Below are 18,572 nucleotides of genomic sequence, written 5' to 3' on the forward strand. Positions count from 1 at the left end.
AATTGTTTGCTCTTTAAGTATTTATCTAGGAGGTTTCTCTTAAAGAGGAACCCACACAATGTGTACAATATAAATGAAGCAACACGGCACGGAGCTCGGGCACTTTCCAAAGAAGCTGTGGGTAAGTTGCAGGCTGGGGACACCGGAAGAAACACAGAGTGTACGACTGGTTTGCGAAACGCAGTGAAAGTGTGGGAAGTCAAAGGCTTCAACGTGCATACGGTTCTCCCTGTTACAGACATGTGTGTTTTGAGTTAGTATTACCGCTGCAGCTGGTCTGGATAAGGTGCATTTTATACTGTTGCGACAGCTCAATCTACACAGCTGTAACATACTTACGGGCGGACAGTATGGCTTATGTGTAAAATCAGATCTTGCAGCGCAAAGTAGAATTCAACTATAGTTCTCAAATAAAATACAGTGGTGTAAAAAGTACATCATGCCCCTCCGTAATGTGGTGAAGTTTAGTAATAGCACTGGGAATACTAGAACAAGTCCAGGAAAGTACTTCAAGTGTCCTCTGTTTTCATGATACATACAAACATTGATATGTGTGTTATTATTGATCTTTTTCTTATTGGGTTGCTATTTTAATCATAAAACTAAATGGTCAGCAAGCAAGTTTTGTTTGGTCGGTTTTTTCCAAGTTTGATTCAAATACTACATATTAAAATCAAACAGCGAAAAAAAATTACATTACAGAAAAAAGAACATTCAAACCTAATTTATGTATAATCCCCTGCACTGTAATTTTTTTTGTTTTGTTTTACACTGTACGTGTAAAGATAAAGAAATGATCAGATAAAACTTTGTGATCCTTAGGATTTAACATTACAGCAGCACAATAGACCAGAGAGGTAGACAGGAACACGGCACTGATGGGTAGGGAAACTAAACAGAGGCATCAAAATAAATTTAAGAGTTTGAGTCGCACGTTATTCTGCAGGAACATAGAGAATTTATATTCTTTCAAAAGTTATTTTTATCTGTGTGAAATCTTTAAATCTCTGGGAATAATTAACGCAAAATAAACGACAATCTAACGTATTTATAATGTACAGATGTACAAATAGAGATGAAAAATTAGGTAATGGTCGCAATTAAATTCCTTGTATACCTTGTACACGTAATTGGACCACCCGTAAATGATTATTAAGAAGTCTTATGGCAGGGGTCAGCAATTTGGTTTAACCGTGGGCCACTTTCTTTTTCAGTATTATTCACTTGGAAGGACCAACATTTTTTTTATTTGTTAGAGTATTTTATTTTTGAGTATTTTATTTCATTTAGGTTTGTTTTAGGATCGTACTTGAATGCAAATGTAATTTGTCCATTAGTAGGTGAGGGCTAACAGAGCTACAGCAGCTTATCTTAATACTCATTTGGCATAAAAGAAAAAAAAAAACTTATAAATGGCAGCGGCCTGCTTCATATATGGTGGAATGAAAGGGCTGTTGTTAATGTTGTTGCCTTAGATTTTTTTTCATTAGCAGGCTCTTTGACATGCAAATGACTGATTGCTATGAGATGTGGCAAAGTCATATATATTAAGATTTACATAAGCTTTCTATATACATTTTTTTTCCTACAGTTGATTTAATTGAAATAATGTAAGAATTTTGATGCAAAATATAAAAGCGAAAACGTCTAATATTTTTTGTTGGAGGTTTTGCAGCCTGCCACCATTGTTATTCCTGCGTGTCACCATATGGGGGCAAACTTCCAACATTATGTCAGGCCTGTTTTGACTGGGGAGGGTTTGTCTTCGCATACCTAAATGCATTATTGGACTGGTTTTGCCGCACTTGGTTGCACAATGCCAGTTGTGTTGCCGCAGATAGCTGCCAGCCCGTAGGTTCGACCTTTAGTAAAACATTTAAAACAGCAGCAACAACCACAAAAACAAACTGTGGTGAGGCAGGAAAGGGGAGGTTGGAGGTGGAGAATCAACTTCGCAAGAGGTTGAACCACGGAAGGGGGTTTAATAGGCGGGCTGTGTGTCTGTGTGTTAATACGTGTTTGTGTGTGTGTGCCGTGAGTCAGTAGAGTCCACTGAACCGTCGCGAGGAGACGTTTCCGCCCACAAGAAAGATGGCGGCTCCCTTGCTGGAGAAACTGTCGGAGTCCTTAGGTTCCCCGGAGCCAGCGGTTCGACTCATTTTATCTATTTTAATAGGTGAGTTTCGCCTCGTGTGCTCAGTTATCGTGGTAGCCGGACGAAATTACACCCACCCCGGCGACAGGTTAGAGTAGGTTAGACAGGTTAGACAGCCCTCACCGCTCTGTTTAACTGTCACTGCTAACACGACGCTCAGTCAGGTACCGACTGCGATGTAGCTGCAGGCTGAAAGCCAGTGGTGATGCTCTGCGACTTTGTAAACAGCTAAAGATTTCTCCTCTTTCATCCGTCACGGGCTTCCCCGAAACAACTGCCTCATTTCCACAAAGCCTTGGAATAAATGACACACACCCTCAACGTCCAAGTTTCCTGCAAAGAACCACCACCAGCGACTAAAGTGTGGATGGTACCCGGTGGGGCTTAGGTGTCCTGTCAGATATTGTCTTTAATTTATTTCCTGATTGTTGGGGTGGCTGCCAAACTAGACAACTAGGTCAAGTAAGCTATGCAGTTACAAATTCACTCCACCAAAAATACCCCCTCCTCCAGCGTGATGAAATTGTCAGTGGGCTGTAGGATTTGCGACATTGTATGAGACCACTGTTGGTGTTGAGGTCGGTGAAAATAATAGGCCCACTGTTGTTGGGGGAGGGAAAGGCTAGGCTGCCAAAATATGCCAACCCCCCACCCCCTGTACTCATTTGAGTAGAGGGTACACAGAGTCTGACGGAACAAGAGGACTGTTTACCGTTTACTGTGACTTTTCATGAAGATGCACAATTTAGCTTCAACTTCAGATTTGCTGTTTTACTATAATAAATGTTGCTCTACCTCAGGACTACCGGGTGGGAATGTCAGGGTCATGTGTGTGTGTGTGTGTGTGTGTGTGTGTGTGTGTGTGTGTGTGTGTGTGTGTTAGTGTGGGGATGGGGATGTGGATGGATGGATGGATGGGGTGGGGGAGGGTGTCCTCCACACTGTCCTCTCTGAACTTTGCTCTGACACATGGACACGTCTGTTTTTCTCTCCGTGTAGCCCCACAGTATGATACAATAGACTGAACATGCCCTTTCAGATTAGACTTTGGTTGGCTAGTGCCTGAAACCCTTCAGTCAGCCCATTGCATGCTCCTTGACCAGTTGTCTTGCCTGATGTGTCTTGCATAATACTGTAGTCATTTAGTAACTGCCTTGTAGTACAACATTGGAGCCTGAAAATACAGGAAGTTACGTAAGCGCTTCATCTGCTATACAGAGGTCGACATAAATGAGGCTTTCGTCAGCCAGCTGATTTGCAAAAGCAGCTATATAATAATGCAATGTGTGGGACTTGAATACGGTTATATTTTCAAAATCCAGGAAATGGACCATGGCAGTTACATATCAGTATCACAAGAAGCCTGTAATTCTCTGCATCGAAATGACTCAGATGATTTGCCCTAAAACAGCGTTACACCTTATTTATCGGATTGCAGAAGATTTGAAATGATAAGGCCGGTGTTATTTTAGGTTTTTTTTAATGTCCACAAATCTAATTTTAAAAAAAACAAAAAAATAACGTATTTAATGTGAAAGGTGTCCAATAATTTTGAACTTCTCTACCCTTCTAGAGAATACGTGGTGTTGAAACCCTCAAATGGGCCGCAAACCACTTTGTTCCTCACAGTGACTCTGAAAAAACAGATCAGATATGTATAGTTTAATTTTTTTTTAAAAGGTGTAAAGTAAGTAAACTTCTAAAAAAGCACATGCACATTTTCAGCCAAATACTGATATACTAGTATTAATATGTGCTGGGGAATATTTATGGCAGCAGGACAGTGCTTGTGTGGTTGACTTAATATAAAGTCCAGTGCCCCTTTTTTATCTTTATAAAGCAACTTGTCTACCAGCTTTGGCTACACCAACAATACTTGTTATTGAGATCTATTCCTTGTTTATTTACCTTATCCTTTAAAGTAAGCCAGCAGAAGCAGATGGAAACTTGACTGTTGCATTAAAGATCAAATGAAGCGCCTTTATTTTAAGCCGCATCCAAGCTGCTGCAGTGCATGTGAATATGCTAACCCTGCCTTGTTATCCACTTATTATAGTTCTTTCCTAGTCTCTGGAGGGACAAAGTTTAAGGGTCTTGCTCTTCTCATCCAGTCACAAACAGCCGATTCAGAAGTTGGACTGTTTGGCCCCTCAGTCATTTTATTATAACATTCAAACTCTCAGCGGAAATAGTCACAACTTCAGAATCGCATTATAATCTCTGACAAATGTATTCATAATGTAGCATTTCCAGGTCTTTACATTTCAGACAATTACTGCAAATATCAATCAATAATTACATTATGATGAGTCAAAATGTTAAGTCAAACTGAACTAAATGATCCTATGTAAGAAGAAAGTTGACCATGATCACCGGTGGGTGTTTGTTCTTTCCGTAGTCCTACCGAGGGCAGTTATCTTTCTCCTTTTAGATGTCAGATTTGCACCAACACACACCACACATTTGCACCGGTGGTTCTAATGTGTTAGTATGTGTGTGTGTGTGCGCCATGCGTTTTTTACCACAACGTCAGTGTTATTAATACCTTGAGGTGTCAGCAGTAGCTCACTTAGCTGAAATGAAAGCACATACCGTATTTCTCTCTGTTTCTCCTGCAGGGTATCCCTTTGCTCTGGTGTACCGGCGGCTCTTGTTCTACCAGCCTGCCACAGTTATCCACTTGTTTCACGCGTTCTCCGGACTGGCTCTAGCAGCATTCAACTTTGGTGAGATGAAGAGGAAGATTTGTGTCTTGTCGTGTTTGTGTTGGAAAGACTGCATACGCATTATTCAGATGTTAAACAATAATAATACAGTTATTTATGTACAGCTGTGTTCAATTACCCTGCCACAGTTTTAAATGGTTGAGTTTGTTAAGCAATGTGTCAGGCCTTCTTTAAAGCTGTCCTGTGGAGTTTGCTTGTGAACTAAAAAGAGTTTTCTTTAAATTCAGTGTTACTTACCAAAATGTATTGTGTGTATCGTTGAGGTCTAATAGATGCATTAAATGCATTTCTTTCTTCATAAAACATTTGCAAAGCCAATTTTGAAATCTTTAATTGACTCACTAGCAGTTGTCTTCTTCTTCTTCCCCGCCTTTGATAGTGCATTGCTGTGTTTCTCGTGTGTGCGTGAGATAAACAAAACGGAGACCAACTTATAAAAAAAATTGCTCCAAAGTGCTACTAACGGGCCACAGTGTACCTTTAAATTTAAAGATCATACACTGTTTACATTGTATGTTAGCACCAGCTACAAACTCTGAAGCACTTAAAGCCAAGCTCAGTGGCTTTACCTACCAGAGTTGGGATAAAGTCATTGCTCAGCAAGTTACAAGTAAGTCTCGCGTCTCGGCCATGAAGTTGTGAGTCAAGTCCAAGTCCTAAACTTTTTGTTTTTGAATCCTAAACAAATCATTATATGCCCCTCAACAAATGTTACTGAATTTTACATTTTTAAAGAGACTATCAGTATAGTAAATTTAAAGACATGATTAATACTTTAAGGATGTATTATATTTATTACTTTCACATAAGCTTTGTGATTTCTGAGCTGAGTTTTTTTTTTTTTTGTATGATGGTGTCCTTCTACTGGCCACAGCAGAGTCCTTAAATCCAAAATGTAATAATTCGAGGTGAATGTACCAAATATACCTTTCCATCCTGCTCGCAAAACATGAGTGGCTGCTATCAGATTGATTTAGAGTATATCTCTAATGAAGAAAAAGAAGAATGGGTTCTCTCCTCGTGTTTTGAATAACATTTTTAGTCTTTTGGAGGATCTTTGGATTTTCTTAAGTCTAAAATCAGTTTCAACAGCTTCATTTCTCGTATGACTGAAGTCCAAGTCATAAGACTGGAGTCCACACCTCTGTTATTTAATGCAATGTTTATAGTTTATTGTTAAGAGGATCCCCATTAGCTTTCACTGACGCAGTCTCTTGCCTTCCTGGGGTCCTTTAGTACACACAAATATCCATAGAAAAAGATATATACATTAACAGCTATTAAAGAACAAAGGTTCAAGAGGAATGTAAAATAAAACAAAATTTCGAAAATGAATAACACAGTCAGTTTAAAATAAGACTGAATTGCTCCTGCAGACCAAATCTATATGAATGCTACTTAAACCATTACCAGTTATCTGGGATTTCAGAAGCAGCAACATTTAATTTTGCAATGAAATATATTTAATATATATTATTGTATTTAATGAAATACTGTATCCATCCACAAGAAACACTGGATGTAAACAGAAATAAAGCTTGCCCTATGTACTTTGCAACATAATGGCTTAGGGACATCTGGTTGAAGATCAAGCTAAGTCTTTTGCATGTGGATGAATCATCAGCTATTGTTGAGTCATTCCTGGGTAAAAGAAATGTGTCACTCTTCAGCGGTCCACCAGGGTGGACCACTGGAGATTTACATCTAAATGTTATTCTTATCCATGTAACCCTTTTCCTACGGGATTTAATATACTCAACATTGAACACATTAAGAACACATTATTGATTTTAAGAACACATTGAATATTTGGTGCTGTCCGTTTCTGTGTAGGCGGGTCCATAAGTATTTGTACAGTGTCACATTTTTTTTTTTTTTTTTTTGTAGTGTTGCCTCTGTACACAAACACAGTGGATTTGAAATGAAGCCATCAAGATGTGGTTGAAGTGTAGACGTTCAGCTGTAATTCAAAGGTGGGAGGGGGTGAACAAAAATATTGCATCAACTGTTTAGGAATTACAGCAAATTGTATACATAGCCCCATCTTTTCAGAGGCTCAAAAGTAATAGGAAAAACCAAAAATAATCATAAATATAAGGATTATTTTTAATACTTGGGTGAAAATCCTTTGCAGTCAATGACAGCCTGAAGTCTGGAACCCATGGACATCACCAAATGTTGAGTTTCCTCCCTTGAGATGCTTTGCCAGGCCTTTACAGCAGCTGCCTTACGTGCCCATGCCATAACACTGCCTCCACCATGATTGACAGATGATGTGGTGTGCTCTGAATCATGAGCCGTTCCTTTCCTTCTCCATACTCTTCTCTTCCCATCATTCTGGTACAAGTTAATCTTGGTTTAATCTGTCCCAAGACTCTTGTTCCAGAACTGGGCAGGCTTTTTAGATGTTTTCTGGCAAAGTCTTTTCTGGCCTTTCCGTTCTTGACTGTTACCAGTGGTTTGCACCTTGTGGTAAACCCTCTGTATTTACATTCATGAAGCCGTCTCTTGATCGTAGACTTTGACAATGATACAGCTACCTCCTTGAGAGTGTTCTTGACCTGGCTAAATGTTGTGAAGGGGTTTTTTCTTCACCAAGGAAAGATTTCTGCGATCATCCACTTTAATTGTCTTCCGTGGTCTTCCAGGCCTTTTGGTGTCATTGAGCTCGCCAGCGCTTTCCTTCTTTTTAATAATTTACCAAATTGTTGATTCAGCCACTCCTAAAGTGTCTGCCAGCTGTCTGATAGGTTCGTTTTGTTTTTTCAGCCTAATGATGGCCCCCTTCATTTGTATCGACACCTCTTTGGACTGCATATTTAGAGCTCCCATTAACGGCTACCAAATGCATATTCAAAACTCGGAATCAACTCCGGACCCTTTATCCGCCTGATTTTTCATGAAATAATAGCGGAACGGGCCACACCTGGCCATGAAACGGAGTGCCAGTAAAATGTCCAATTACTTTTGAGCCTCTGAAAATGAGGCACTGTGTATAAAAATGCCTGTAATTCAGAACAGTTAATGCAATGTATATTTTTTTAAACCCCTTGAATTAAAACTGAAAGTTTACACTTCAGTCACATCTTGATAGCTTTGTTTCAAATTCATCGTGGTGGTGTATAGACGCAAAATTACGAAAATGATGTCACTGTCCAAATACTTATGGACCTGGCTGTATATGATAGTAAACTGAATATCTTTCAATTTCGGACTGTTAGTTGAATAAAACAAAAAATCTCAAAAGATTTCTTAGGGCTGTGGTTAATTATAACAGGCATTTTTCACTATTATCGGATTTCATATACAAAACGATTAATCTATTGATCTGCTGATTATCGTCTAGGTTAGTCAATAATATAAATAATTATTGGTGTCAGCCCTTATTCAAATTACTATCATATAAGAAACCAGCAAATATTCGCATTTAAGACGCTGCAACCACTAAATTGTTGGAAGTTTTGTTTAGAAACAATTTTGATGATCAGTGTCATGTTATAACTAATTTTCTGTCAATTGATTTATCAATTAAACAACTAACTGTTTCAGCTCCACAGTAAAATTATATTTGTAATTAGCCATAGTGACAAAAGTGGTCAGAAGTGCACCTCTGGAAAAGATGAAAGTAGGAATGGATGGAGCTTCCTCATGGATGAGAGTGGCGTACTGACCTAAACATAAACTGCTAATATCCATTTCTTTCTCTTTTCTTTATTCTGTTGTGGCTGCACTTGGATTTTACAGCAGGTCTGTGGCTTTATCTTTCTCCTTGTGGAATAATTTTTCTTACAATCCTCTTTGAAATCTCATTTCAAGTCAAATGTTTATGATGTCTGTAGCTTGTTATCGTCTCTCCATCTCTGCCAACACTGAACTGTGGAGGAAAAATGCTGTTGTCATGTCCAGTCCTACAGGTCACACTTGACTGCACTCAACCCCTCCTCCCAATCTTCTCTTTCCCTCTTTACCAGGCTCTCAGCTCTATCACTCCGCAGTATGCATCCTTGTCCAATTCCTGATGCTGAGGCTCATGGGAAGGACAGTAACAACTGTCCTGAGCAGTTTTACCTTTCAAATGGTGAGGTGCCCCGGTGATTCTTTTTCTTTCTCATTTTTCATTCGCCCAGGCTTTCTTTGTAGCAATAGCTCCCAATAGTGCACTGCCAGACTTTTACCGCAGTGGCTTGGGTACTGCCTGCCCGTCTGTTTGCACAACCTTATATCTGATTTCTGCATCTACATTCTGTGATTTCCTTTAATTTCCTTGTTAATGTCTACATGCTTTTTGTCCTGTGTATCTAAAAGGTCATCATAAGTCTATGAGAATGTTGGAGCCTTTATTCAATTTTAGAAATATGATAATGAAACCAAGTTTTTAAACAGACGTTTGCCCACTCCAGATTTCTTTTCTTTTTTTTCTTTTTTTCTTTTTAAACAGCACACTTCCCGTGAATTGTTTCAGCGATTTTCTGTTTTCATTCTTTTCTCTCCTGACTTTTTTTGTCACTCACAACTGTGATAAACTTTTGCTTATATTTGATAAGGCCAAGCTTTGCTAAGTGGATGTTTTTGTTTCTTATTTTTTTCCCTCCTCACCCTTCTGTAGTTATACCTGCTGGCAGGGTATTACTACACAGCGACAGAAGAGTATGACATCAAGTGGACTATGCCTCATTGTGTCCTCATGCTTAAACTAGTTGGTGAGTGGACTGTAGCTCTCTTTGCAGTGTTCTGCTTGACAAACCCAATTGTTTCATAAAAGTAGATTTTTTTCTCATTGTTTTTGATTTGATATCTTCCTATTGTTGTTGTTGCAATCTCCCTTTGTTTTCTAGTGAATGATTAACACACCGATAAGCTGCCTACAGGGCATTTGCATGTGTTAAGGTGTTCATTCAAATGATCATGACAGCATTAGTCACCCCAGTTGCATTTTTTCTGATTACAGGTTTGTCATTTGATTACTATGACGGCGGAAAGGAATCAGTGAGTTGGTTGATCTCTCTTGCTTTTGCCCGTTTGATCATTGGTCAATATATTGATGTCGTCTGTCTTGGAATGTTCTTGTTTGAGTTTTGCTCACAGTTTATCTCTGTTAGATTCAGTAATTGTCATTTCTCGCTACTTTTTTCATTCTGATACATGTAAAAAGAGGAAGACTATTCGATAGATTTCATTGCCAATAAGCAGATGATCACTATTTACAAATGAGCTGCAAGAAGCAGCTACAGTCAGTTACTAAATACAAGCAATTTACCTAAGTAAAGAGTGAAGTCACACAAATAAATAGAAAAAAAATATGAGGGCCTCAACACAACAGCTCAAAGGCCGTACAAGAAAAGTTATATTTTCATACCTGCAGGGAAGTACCAAAACAAACGTTTTCATATTTGATTAATCAACCAATTATTTTTGCTCACAATTCTATATTCTATATAGAATTTTATAGTCCAAACAAAATTGTTTACTATAAAGTATCATGATACAAGAAAGAGCTCATTACAATTTCCCAAAACGCAGGGTGACAGTGTGTCAGATTGTTTTGTCCAACCACCAGTTCAAAACTCGTTATAGAAAACAAAGAAAAGCAGCAAATCTTCACATTTGAGATGCTGGAACCAGAGAATTTTGGTGTTTTTGTTTTAAAAAATAAAGACGTGATCGACTGTCATTTCATCTGTACAGACATACTGTATATTCAAACAGGTGTGTAGGAAAATAAGTGTATAGCTAGGTTTCCATGCCAACATACTGTAACTATTCAATACATTTACCACAAATCCACAGACCATAACATATTAGACACCACAAGGTCACTTAGACAAACAAATGCTTTGTTGCAAAGAAAATAACTCAGGCGAAGGTAGTTAGACACACCAGGCAAGCTCAAAAGCAACAGTGAAATAACCGCAACATTAAAAAGGGGCTTCGTGCTGGAGAGGAGCTGGTCTGATCCTGTACTTTGCCTTTTCCCCTTTATACTTAACCTCAGTCAGCTCAGGTACTCTCTATTTGGCCATAAAGGCCCTAAAGAAGAGAACACAACATGACTTAAAACAGCAGGAAAAAACAGGACAAAACAAAGGGCAAAGAGATGCTAGCGAAGATGTAACATAGGAGTGTTTGGTAAAGATAAAATCGTCTATCACAATATACGTAATAATGTATCCCGACGTCAGGATATATTTTGATGATGGAAATTCATGATCATGCATTCCACGCATGATCCCTTAGAGTCATCTTCTGGTATAGATCATCATATTGCCCCAGCCCTATTAAGGTGTATGTCATTCAGTGTAGTGCCCCTAACTTCAGTAACAAGCTTGTCTGCTGAGCAGATTTTACTTTTCCCCCTTCTTTCACTCACTGTAGCAGTGTTTTGTTTCTTTTTAGCACACATCTGTGACAGCTGATAATTGCCCCTTCTGTTGCTTTGTTTAATTTTTATTTCAATCAGCATTTCTTCTGTGCTTTTCACTCCGTTTTGTCTTTTTATCTTCGTAAAAAAAACAAAATAACCCCAACTATAAATCTCATACATCTGGTTGATATTATTATTGTTTCAAATGAAGGCCAAGGGAAGAAGTTTACAACCTGCAGTTAAATGCCAGTTAGTGCGTATTTAGTGCAGTCATATTGAGTTTGTGGTCATTACAGTTGTGTAATGAGTTTTTGGAACTATTTCCATCCTGAGCTCATCAGTGTGCTTTTCAAATGCCTCCTCTTCTCCCATTTCCTTCCCTTGTGTCATCCCTCCTTGCTATCACTCTTCTTCTCCTTTATTTTTCATTGTCGCTTTCTTCTCATATCCGTAATCCCAGTCCCAGCTGAGTTCAGAGCAGAAGAAAGCAGCCCTGCAGTCTGTTCCCTCTCTGCTCGAGGTGTATGGCTTTTCCTACTTCTATGGAGGCTTCCTGGTGGGGCCCCAATTTACACTGCGCAGCTACCAGAGGCTGGTGGCAGGGGAACTCACAGACTGCCCTGGAAAGCCTCCAAACAGGTAAAAGAGTGGGAAAACTATGAGTGATGAAAAGAAAAATGAGGTGAAAAATGTACCTTTATTACATATCTGTTAATTTAAAAAAAAAAGAAACTGTCCAGTGTGAAAGCTCTGCCATTAATACTATTGCTTTCTCTCCTCCCATCCTCATCTTTTCCTTTCTTTTTCTTTCAGTGTTATACCGGCTATGAAGAGGTTTACTCTGGGTTTTGTCTGCCTGTTGATATATACAATATTTAGTCCCTATTACCCAGACAGCTACTACTTAACAGATGAGTATGAGGTGAGAACAAGAATTGAGAAAAAAAAAAATCATTACGCACACATATATCTTTCAGTGCAAGACAAATCGAAGCATCAGGATATCTTTTTCATTGTCTAAAAGGGAAAACTATGTCCTTTCCACAGGCTCAACCATTCTGGTATCGCTGTGTGTTTATTCTGCTCTGGGCTAAAGTCATTTTGTATAAATATGTCAGCTGTTGGGTTATAGCGGTAAGTTGCCTGTTGACCAGTAACTTTTTGCATGAAATGTGTTTGAAAAATGGATTTGTGCCTTGATGGCAAATAGCTAACAGTTACTGATTTGGTTCCTAAATTGTACCAGATTGATATGAAACTGCATTTACATACAGTGCTTAGCTCAGCACTGGCCATGACAGAGCACTATGATACCTTTTCATACACTCATATGTACATGATTCAGTTTTTAACTGCACAGCCTGATTAGCCCACATTAATAGGTACAGTCCCAGTTTATCAGATTCTTGTGCTTCATGGTGTGATGTGACGCAAGAAAATGATGAAAATAAGGCATCCTTTATGTGTTACAGGAGGGCGTATGTATACTATCTGGCCTAGGCTACAATGGTGTTGTGGATGGTAAGCACCAGTGGGACGCCTGTGCCAATATGAAGGTGTGGCTCTTTGAAACCACGCCGCTTTTCGGAGGAACCATTGCTTCCTTCAACATCAACACAAACGCCTGGGCTGCCAGGTCAGTGTGGAGCAGGACATCCGTGAGGTTTTCTAGCTTGTCTCCAAAGTGGTGGTGTATAAATGAAAACTTACTTTTATAAAAACTTGAGGTAGAGGGCAAGACAGTTCAATCCAATAAAATTCAAGAAGGAGTAGCCTAATATCACTTGCCAGGGCCTTTGTCAAGTGTTTGTTTTAAGACTAGAAGAATCATCGCATGGAGGGAGCGGACATCCTGGGAGGGGTGTGAAAGTTTGCAGTTTTCAGACAATTACAGACAGTTTTCCAGCAGCAACTTCATGCATGAAATTCTTCACACACATGACACCATTTGATGGGGACCACAGTGTGCAAAGCAATTTATTTAACATACATTTCATTACATGGTCCATTTCATTTGAAGGCATTAGCTACCTAAGCTTGCTTTTACTTTCTACTGATCAAAACCGCATGAGACACAGAGAGTGAAGAAGTTTGAGTGGGAATTGGCTTTAAAATGGTAATAAAAGTAGCTAGGATGTAGAAATGTGAAATGTCTCTCAACGGGTAACTAATGAAGTAAATTAGGACTTTATTATGTGTGATATTATACTGTGTGGCTGGTCGATGGAGAGCTTTAAGGCCCTTGGTAGATACAGACTTGACACTTACAATGCTCTCATTATTTGACCTATGAAGAAAAGTCTATTTATTGTTGCATGTGTGCCACTTCTGAGTTACAATTCTCTCAGCACACATTTAAGCAGTTTAGTAATAAATGGGTTCAGGTGACGCTAAGTTAGATTGATACTGTTTTTATTAAACCGCCTTCTTCTGAAAGTCTTCTTCCTGGACTAATTGGTAAATGGCGAAGGGCTCAGTATGCTTCAAACTAACAAGTATGTACAAATGTTGCATTAACACAAGTAATGGAGAAAGTGTTTAGAGCTTTTCAGAGTGGCCACATTCGAAGCAATTATTAGTCAAGTCTCCATCCAAAATTTAGCACAAATTTTAACTTACTTTCCAGAAAATCTGCAAAATAAAATGGGAATTAATGTGAATTTCCATCCTCTACTATGATATGAATACTAGGAGTTGTTTCATGTGGATAAACAGCTGGTGGTGCTAATTCTCCAGTCAGGTGCCGGTACTCGTCGCTTCGCACAGACCTGATGTGATTGTCTGCTGCATTTTTTTTATACGTCGCGATTAATTCGAGTTTCCGGCAACGCGTACCTCCAGACAGTATCTCCTCAAAGGCATTCGTGGGGTTGCACACATGGTGAAAAGTGACAGAGGGGAGCTTGAGAAAGAAGTCCTAATCCTTCCTACTTTCTCACCTCTACACACCTGGTCAGTTGCTGTGTCAAGACGGGTTGCTTGCCAGATATTTGGCTTCTTTGAGGCCATCAGCAAGCCTCTTAAACAGTAGTGCTTCATGTTCTAAATTTGTCTGACCCTGTCCTCTAGAGCTAATAATTTGTTTCTGACCAGTGTGCTATAAGAAAAAAAACAAAACACTGGTCTGGGGACTGAAACATACTGTGTGCACACTGTAGCCTGGGCCCCCGCTGAATTGATGAATAACATTATAGAGGATGTAAAGTTGTTGAAATGCTTTAATATAACTTCTGTTGCTATGTAGATGGTGATAGCTGATTCTTTAGGCATTTCTGACTGCGCTTATCCAGATTTTTTTTTTTTTTTTTCTCTTTTCTTTTTTTAAGACATGTCTTCAAGCGGTTGAAGTTCCTTGGCAATAAGACCCTGTCTCATGTGTCCACACTTTTCTTTTTGACGATTTGGCATGGCCTTCACTCTGGATACATCATGTGCTTCTCCATGGAGTTCTTCATCATCACTGTAGAGAGACAGGTACGGACATCGGTAACCTGATATAAGATATGTACAGGGAGCTTAAACCATTTGTCTGTATTGTATAAACCCATTGTTTAATTTGTAACAAGAGAAAATATCTTGTTATCAAATGGCACACTATTGATCAAATTTACCTCACTGCTGAACATGCTTGTTATTGACTACAAATTGACTACAGTTGCGTCAGTTTACTATATAACCTTTTTTTTATTGTATTACTATAATCATTATGGAATATGTGTGTGTCTGTCTGTCTGCGTGTGTGTGTGTGTGTGTGTGTGTGTGTGCGCGCGCGACAGGCCCTGGCACTGGTGAGGGACAGTCCCTTGCTGACAAAGCTGGCCAACAGCGTGCTCTACCCTCTCATATATGTAGTCCAGCAGTTTATACACTGGCTCTTCATGGGCTACCCCCTAGTGCCGTTCTGCCTCTTCACCTATGACAAATGGCTCAAGGTAAGTCACAATTCTAACAACAGAGTCATAGGATAAATACGGTAGGTCCCACTTATATTGTTAAGCTTTGGGTGAAATAGTTCAGGTATAAGGAAGGAGGGACAGAGGACCCTACTGCAGACACTCAGAGCAGATTAAATTACTGAGCCGTCTGACCAATAACAGTGTTGGGTTAAAGCAACACAAGGAGCTGCATTTGTGATTTGTTTCAAATGCCAGTGAGATGGTGAAATATAATGCAGGGGCCTGATTCCCCACATTTTAAACATGCACGGCTGTTATTTGTAAACACAAGGTTTTTCTTCTTGCTGATTTTGGCACGTTTTAACTATTTCAAACACCAGTTCCGAGCCATGCGTGAGCACACAAGGCCCCTGTAGAGCCCGGAATTTTATTTGCAGCTTGCCAACAATAGTCATTTGTGATGCTGCTACCATTTTCAGTCTGTGTGCATTGCTAGATGACGTTGCAGTGTGTTGTGGGGGGAAAAAAGGTTTGCTAGGTTAAACTGTTGAAAGACAGTCCTCCGTCCTTTTTCCAAACCCCTCTGCACCAGCACCCCGACGCAGCGGTGCACGTGAAATGAATGATGGGGCTACACAGTCTGTCTGAACACGGCCTTACAGTTAACAACAGCAATGCAGGTTTTTCAGAGACTGGAACGGGAAATGGGTGGAGGGATATGTCAGGTGAGCTACCAAGACGATCTCGACACTGGGAGTGGGAAAGTGGCTGGTATTTATATACTAGGGCTTGGCGAGGGACTGGGGTAACTTGACATGGGATTGTAGAGGGGAGTAGGGTCAGGTGACTGGGGGACAAAAGGCGGCAAAACTTCTTGATGGTAGCTAGTGGACAGGTGGGGTGGTGACAGGGCAGGTGCCATTCATAACATTGGAATGTGTAAGTGTTGATCTTCATTTCTGTCATCTTTGTTTTCCAGGTGTATTCGTCCATCTATTTCTGTGGTCACGTATTCTTCCTTGTAGCCTTTTTAGTCATGCCATACCTCCGTAAGGCGCTGGTGCCTAAGAAAGAACAGAGCCAGAAAAAGCAGGAATAAAACTTGGTACTAAGACTTGGCATGGTAAGCCATTGCCGACCTTTATGTTTTGCCATTTTGTTTCAGTCAATAATGTTGCGATAAAGACGGCTATGCAATAAAATTATCTGTTTGTCCTTCCAGGTCCGTCTGAGGCTAAATCTCCACTGAAGGGAACTGTGACTTTCGATGAGCAGAAAGGAAAATATTTTAAGGCCTTTAGTAATATATATGTCCATGTAAAAATAAATTTCTATATATTTTTGTGTTTTAAATGGGAAGGGTGTTTTTATAAACATTCAGAGAAATGTTTACAGGAAATTACCATCGTGCCACGTGGGGTAAATGTGGGCCAATCAGGGGCATTTCCTGTTTGTTTTTCGCTTTAAAAAAAAAAAAAAAAAAAATTTTAAGTCATGTGGGACTTGTAGAACTTGAGAGACTTACATGCTGTCGACACAGAATTGCACTCACCAGTCACGGGTTCAGTGTCTGTCATCGACCCTGATGTGTTTTACGTTTCATTTCTCTGTCTCACGTCTAGCACCTGCATTTGGCAGCAGCAGTAAGCCTCTACGGGAGGTTTAAGCACAGTGCCAGCGTCTGTGGCGCTTTCTAATGTAAAAATACATCCCGCATACAGCTTTCTGCAAAGGACAGATGATAATAATGATAATAATAATCAGGAGGGGGTGTTTCTTGAAAATGGCGGCCAGTGGTTATACAAGCACTGTAAATCAAATACTGCACGCGGACACCCGACTCAAAATGGCCTTGTATTAATGAATGTTTGATGAATGAAAAAAAAAAACTTGATTTTATAGAGATTTAACAGCTTTTATGAAAAAGAACATTTTGTCGCTTTGGATACGATTTCATGAATGGATTTGCATTTTTCTCTTGCCTTTCCTCATTTGATGTTTTAGCTGTTTTTCTTGCCATACATCCTCCTCTCCCTCTGCTCGGTCTGCGCCACTCCTCGCCTCCTCTATCTGCCTTGATTCAAGCCCGGCCCTTGGCTCTGAAATGCACAGACGTGAAAGTGAACTTACAACACTGCCCGAACATACAGTCACTACATTTACTTGTTTAAATCATCCTGTACTCACTCTGGTCTCTATAAAAAGGAGTTATAGGCTGTGTCTTGAGTTGAGGAATTATCTCATTTTGAACTAGAAGCAGAACAACAAACTTAAAAAAAATTAAAAAAAAAAAAAAAAGAGGGAAAAAAAAAACACATTTGTGTTTGTTTTTCAAAGTTTCACCTATAACCTGCTCTGTTGTTTCAAAGAGCAGGTGATAATTAAAGAGAGTGTGAAGTAGAAGCATCCCAACCCACTGTGGGAATGCCTCTTTTATTTTATTTTATTTCTTTTTTTTGGGGGGGGGGGGACCCATGCCGTGCTGAAGGATCGCTTAGCACCACTGCTGCTGCTGCCCCTTTCGCTGATGCTGACACACGGGGAGGACGAACCTCACTGCAGCAACAGCCCAGATTTTGGTAATATTTATACATGACATGGTGATTATTAATTGATGTGAACTGCTATTTCGAGAGACTACTTTTTTGCCTTATTCCTACCAAATGTACAAAGGAAAAGAAAACTTGGGATTGATAAAGGGGAGTGATTTTTTTTTGTTTTTGTTTTTGTTTTTTTCAAATACAGTTTTATAACTTCATTAAAATGCTGCATTTCAAGCAAGTACTCTGTGGTTAATGTGTGTGTGTGTGTGTGTGTGTGTGTGTCTGTGTCCCATTGCCTTCCTCTGCTTGACAGGAGCACAGGGCAAAAAGGGGTGATATGACGTCATTTTGCAGTCGGGTTATGGGAAGCTTCAGCTGTGGGAATTAATTTTGTTTTTGTTTTTGTTTTTGTTTTTTTGGGGGGGGGGTTACTCATAAATCAGGCCCAGAGATCAAAACTAACGTGTTGAGATGAATTGCTGTGTCGGGGTCTGAGTCACTCTCAATGTGCGTTCAACAGCGAAAAACAGCCAGAGCAGCAGTCTGGTACCGAGCTGGTGGGCGCCGGATAGAGAGAGAGAGAGGGAGAGAGGGAGAGAGGGAGACTGAGAGGGAGAAGGACGCAGTGTGGGCGGGTTAAGAAACGCCGAGAGGGAGGGGACGCCAGCGTAATATTCCCACCGTTTTTGCTCCCTCTCCTCGCATCCGTAGAGCCGTGGAAAAAAAAAAACAAGGGCATCCATCGGTGTTCTTAATCTTCCTCACACCTCACCACCGAGATCGAAATACACGCAGACCGTCCTCGAGCTGCCTCTGAAGAAGCTCCGTTCCCGTCCTCGTCCCACCTGGAGGTCTGGTGTGTTTTCAGACGGCGGGGGGGATTGCCGTGCC

General features: G+C 40.0%; 2 protein-coding genes and 1 non-coding gene across 5 annotated transcripts in view; all 3 read left to right on the forward strand.

Annotated features, from left to right (window-relative positions):
- On the forward strand, positions 1-55 carry LOC120784843. Its single transcript, XR_005706507.1, has one exon. It is a non-coding gene; the product is annotated as a U7 small nuclear RNA (small nuclear RNA).
- Positions 5-17,428, forward strand: lpcat3 (lysophosphatidylcholine acyltransferase 3). 3 transcript variants are annotated; one of them, XM_040117568.1, is made up of 14 exons: positions 5-121; positions 2,044-2,176; positions 4,774-4,881; positions 8,850-8,959; positions 9,488-9,581; positions 9,830-9,867; positions 11,703-11,881; positions 12,056-12,164; positions 12,290-12,376; positions 12,715-12,878; positions 14,569-14,716; positions 15,019-15,174; positions 16,118-16,261; positions 16,361-17,428. In XM_040117568.1, exons 2-13 carry the CDS (start codon positions 2,092-2,094, stop codon positions 16,235-16,237), a joined length of 1,398 nt encoding a protein of 465 aa, XP_039973502.1. In that variant the 5' UTR covers positions 5-121; positions 2,044-2,091; the 3' UTR covers positions 16,238-16,261; positions 16,361-17,428. The 3 variants fall into 3 exon arrangements, with proteins under 3 accessions (XP_039973502.1, XP_039973505.1, XP_039973504.1); XM_040117571.1 differs by having other exon boundaries at positions 8,853-8,959; XM_040117570.1 differs by having other exon boundaries at positions 9-121; positions 2,040-2,176.
- clstn3 (calsyntenin 3) overlaps positions 16,922-18,572 on the forward strand; it is a 20,342-nt gene continuing 18,691 nt past the window's right edge. Inside the window, exon 1 of the mRNA XM_040117407.1 lies at positions 16,922-16,948. Within this exon, the coding sequence (XP_039973341.1) occupies positions 16,922-16,948 (27 nt within the window). The remainder of the gene's footprint in view (positions 16,949-18,572) is intronic.

Source organism: Xiphias gladius, chromosome 22 (genome assembly GCF_016859285.1).
Source record: "Xiphias gladius isolate SHS-SW01 ecotype Sanya breed wild chromosome 22, ASM1685928v1, whole genome shotgun sequence".
NCBI classification, from domain to species: Eukaryota; Metazoa; Chordata; class Actinopteri; order Istiophoriformes; family Xiphiidae; genus Xiphias; species Xiphias gladius.

Excerpts from the sequence above, each read along its gene's own strand:
- lpcat3 (XM_040117568.1), top strand. The coding sequence starts at position 2,092 with ATGGCGGCTCCCTTGCTGGAGAAACTGTCGGAGTCCTTAGGTTCCCCG. Across the intron at positions 12,165-12,289 it reads ACTTAACAGATGAGTATGAG|GCTCAACCATTCTGGTATCG; the intron begins GTGAGAACAAGA and ends TCCTTTCCACAG. Across the intron at positions 12,377-12,714 it reads TCAGCTGTTGGGTTATAGCG|GAGGGCGTATGTATACTATC; the intron begins GTAAGTTGCCTG and ends TATGTGTTACAG.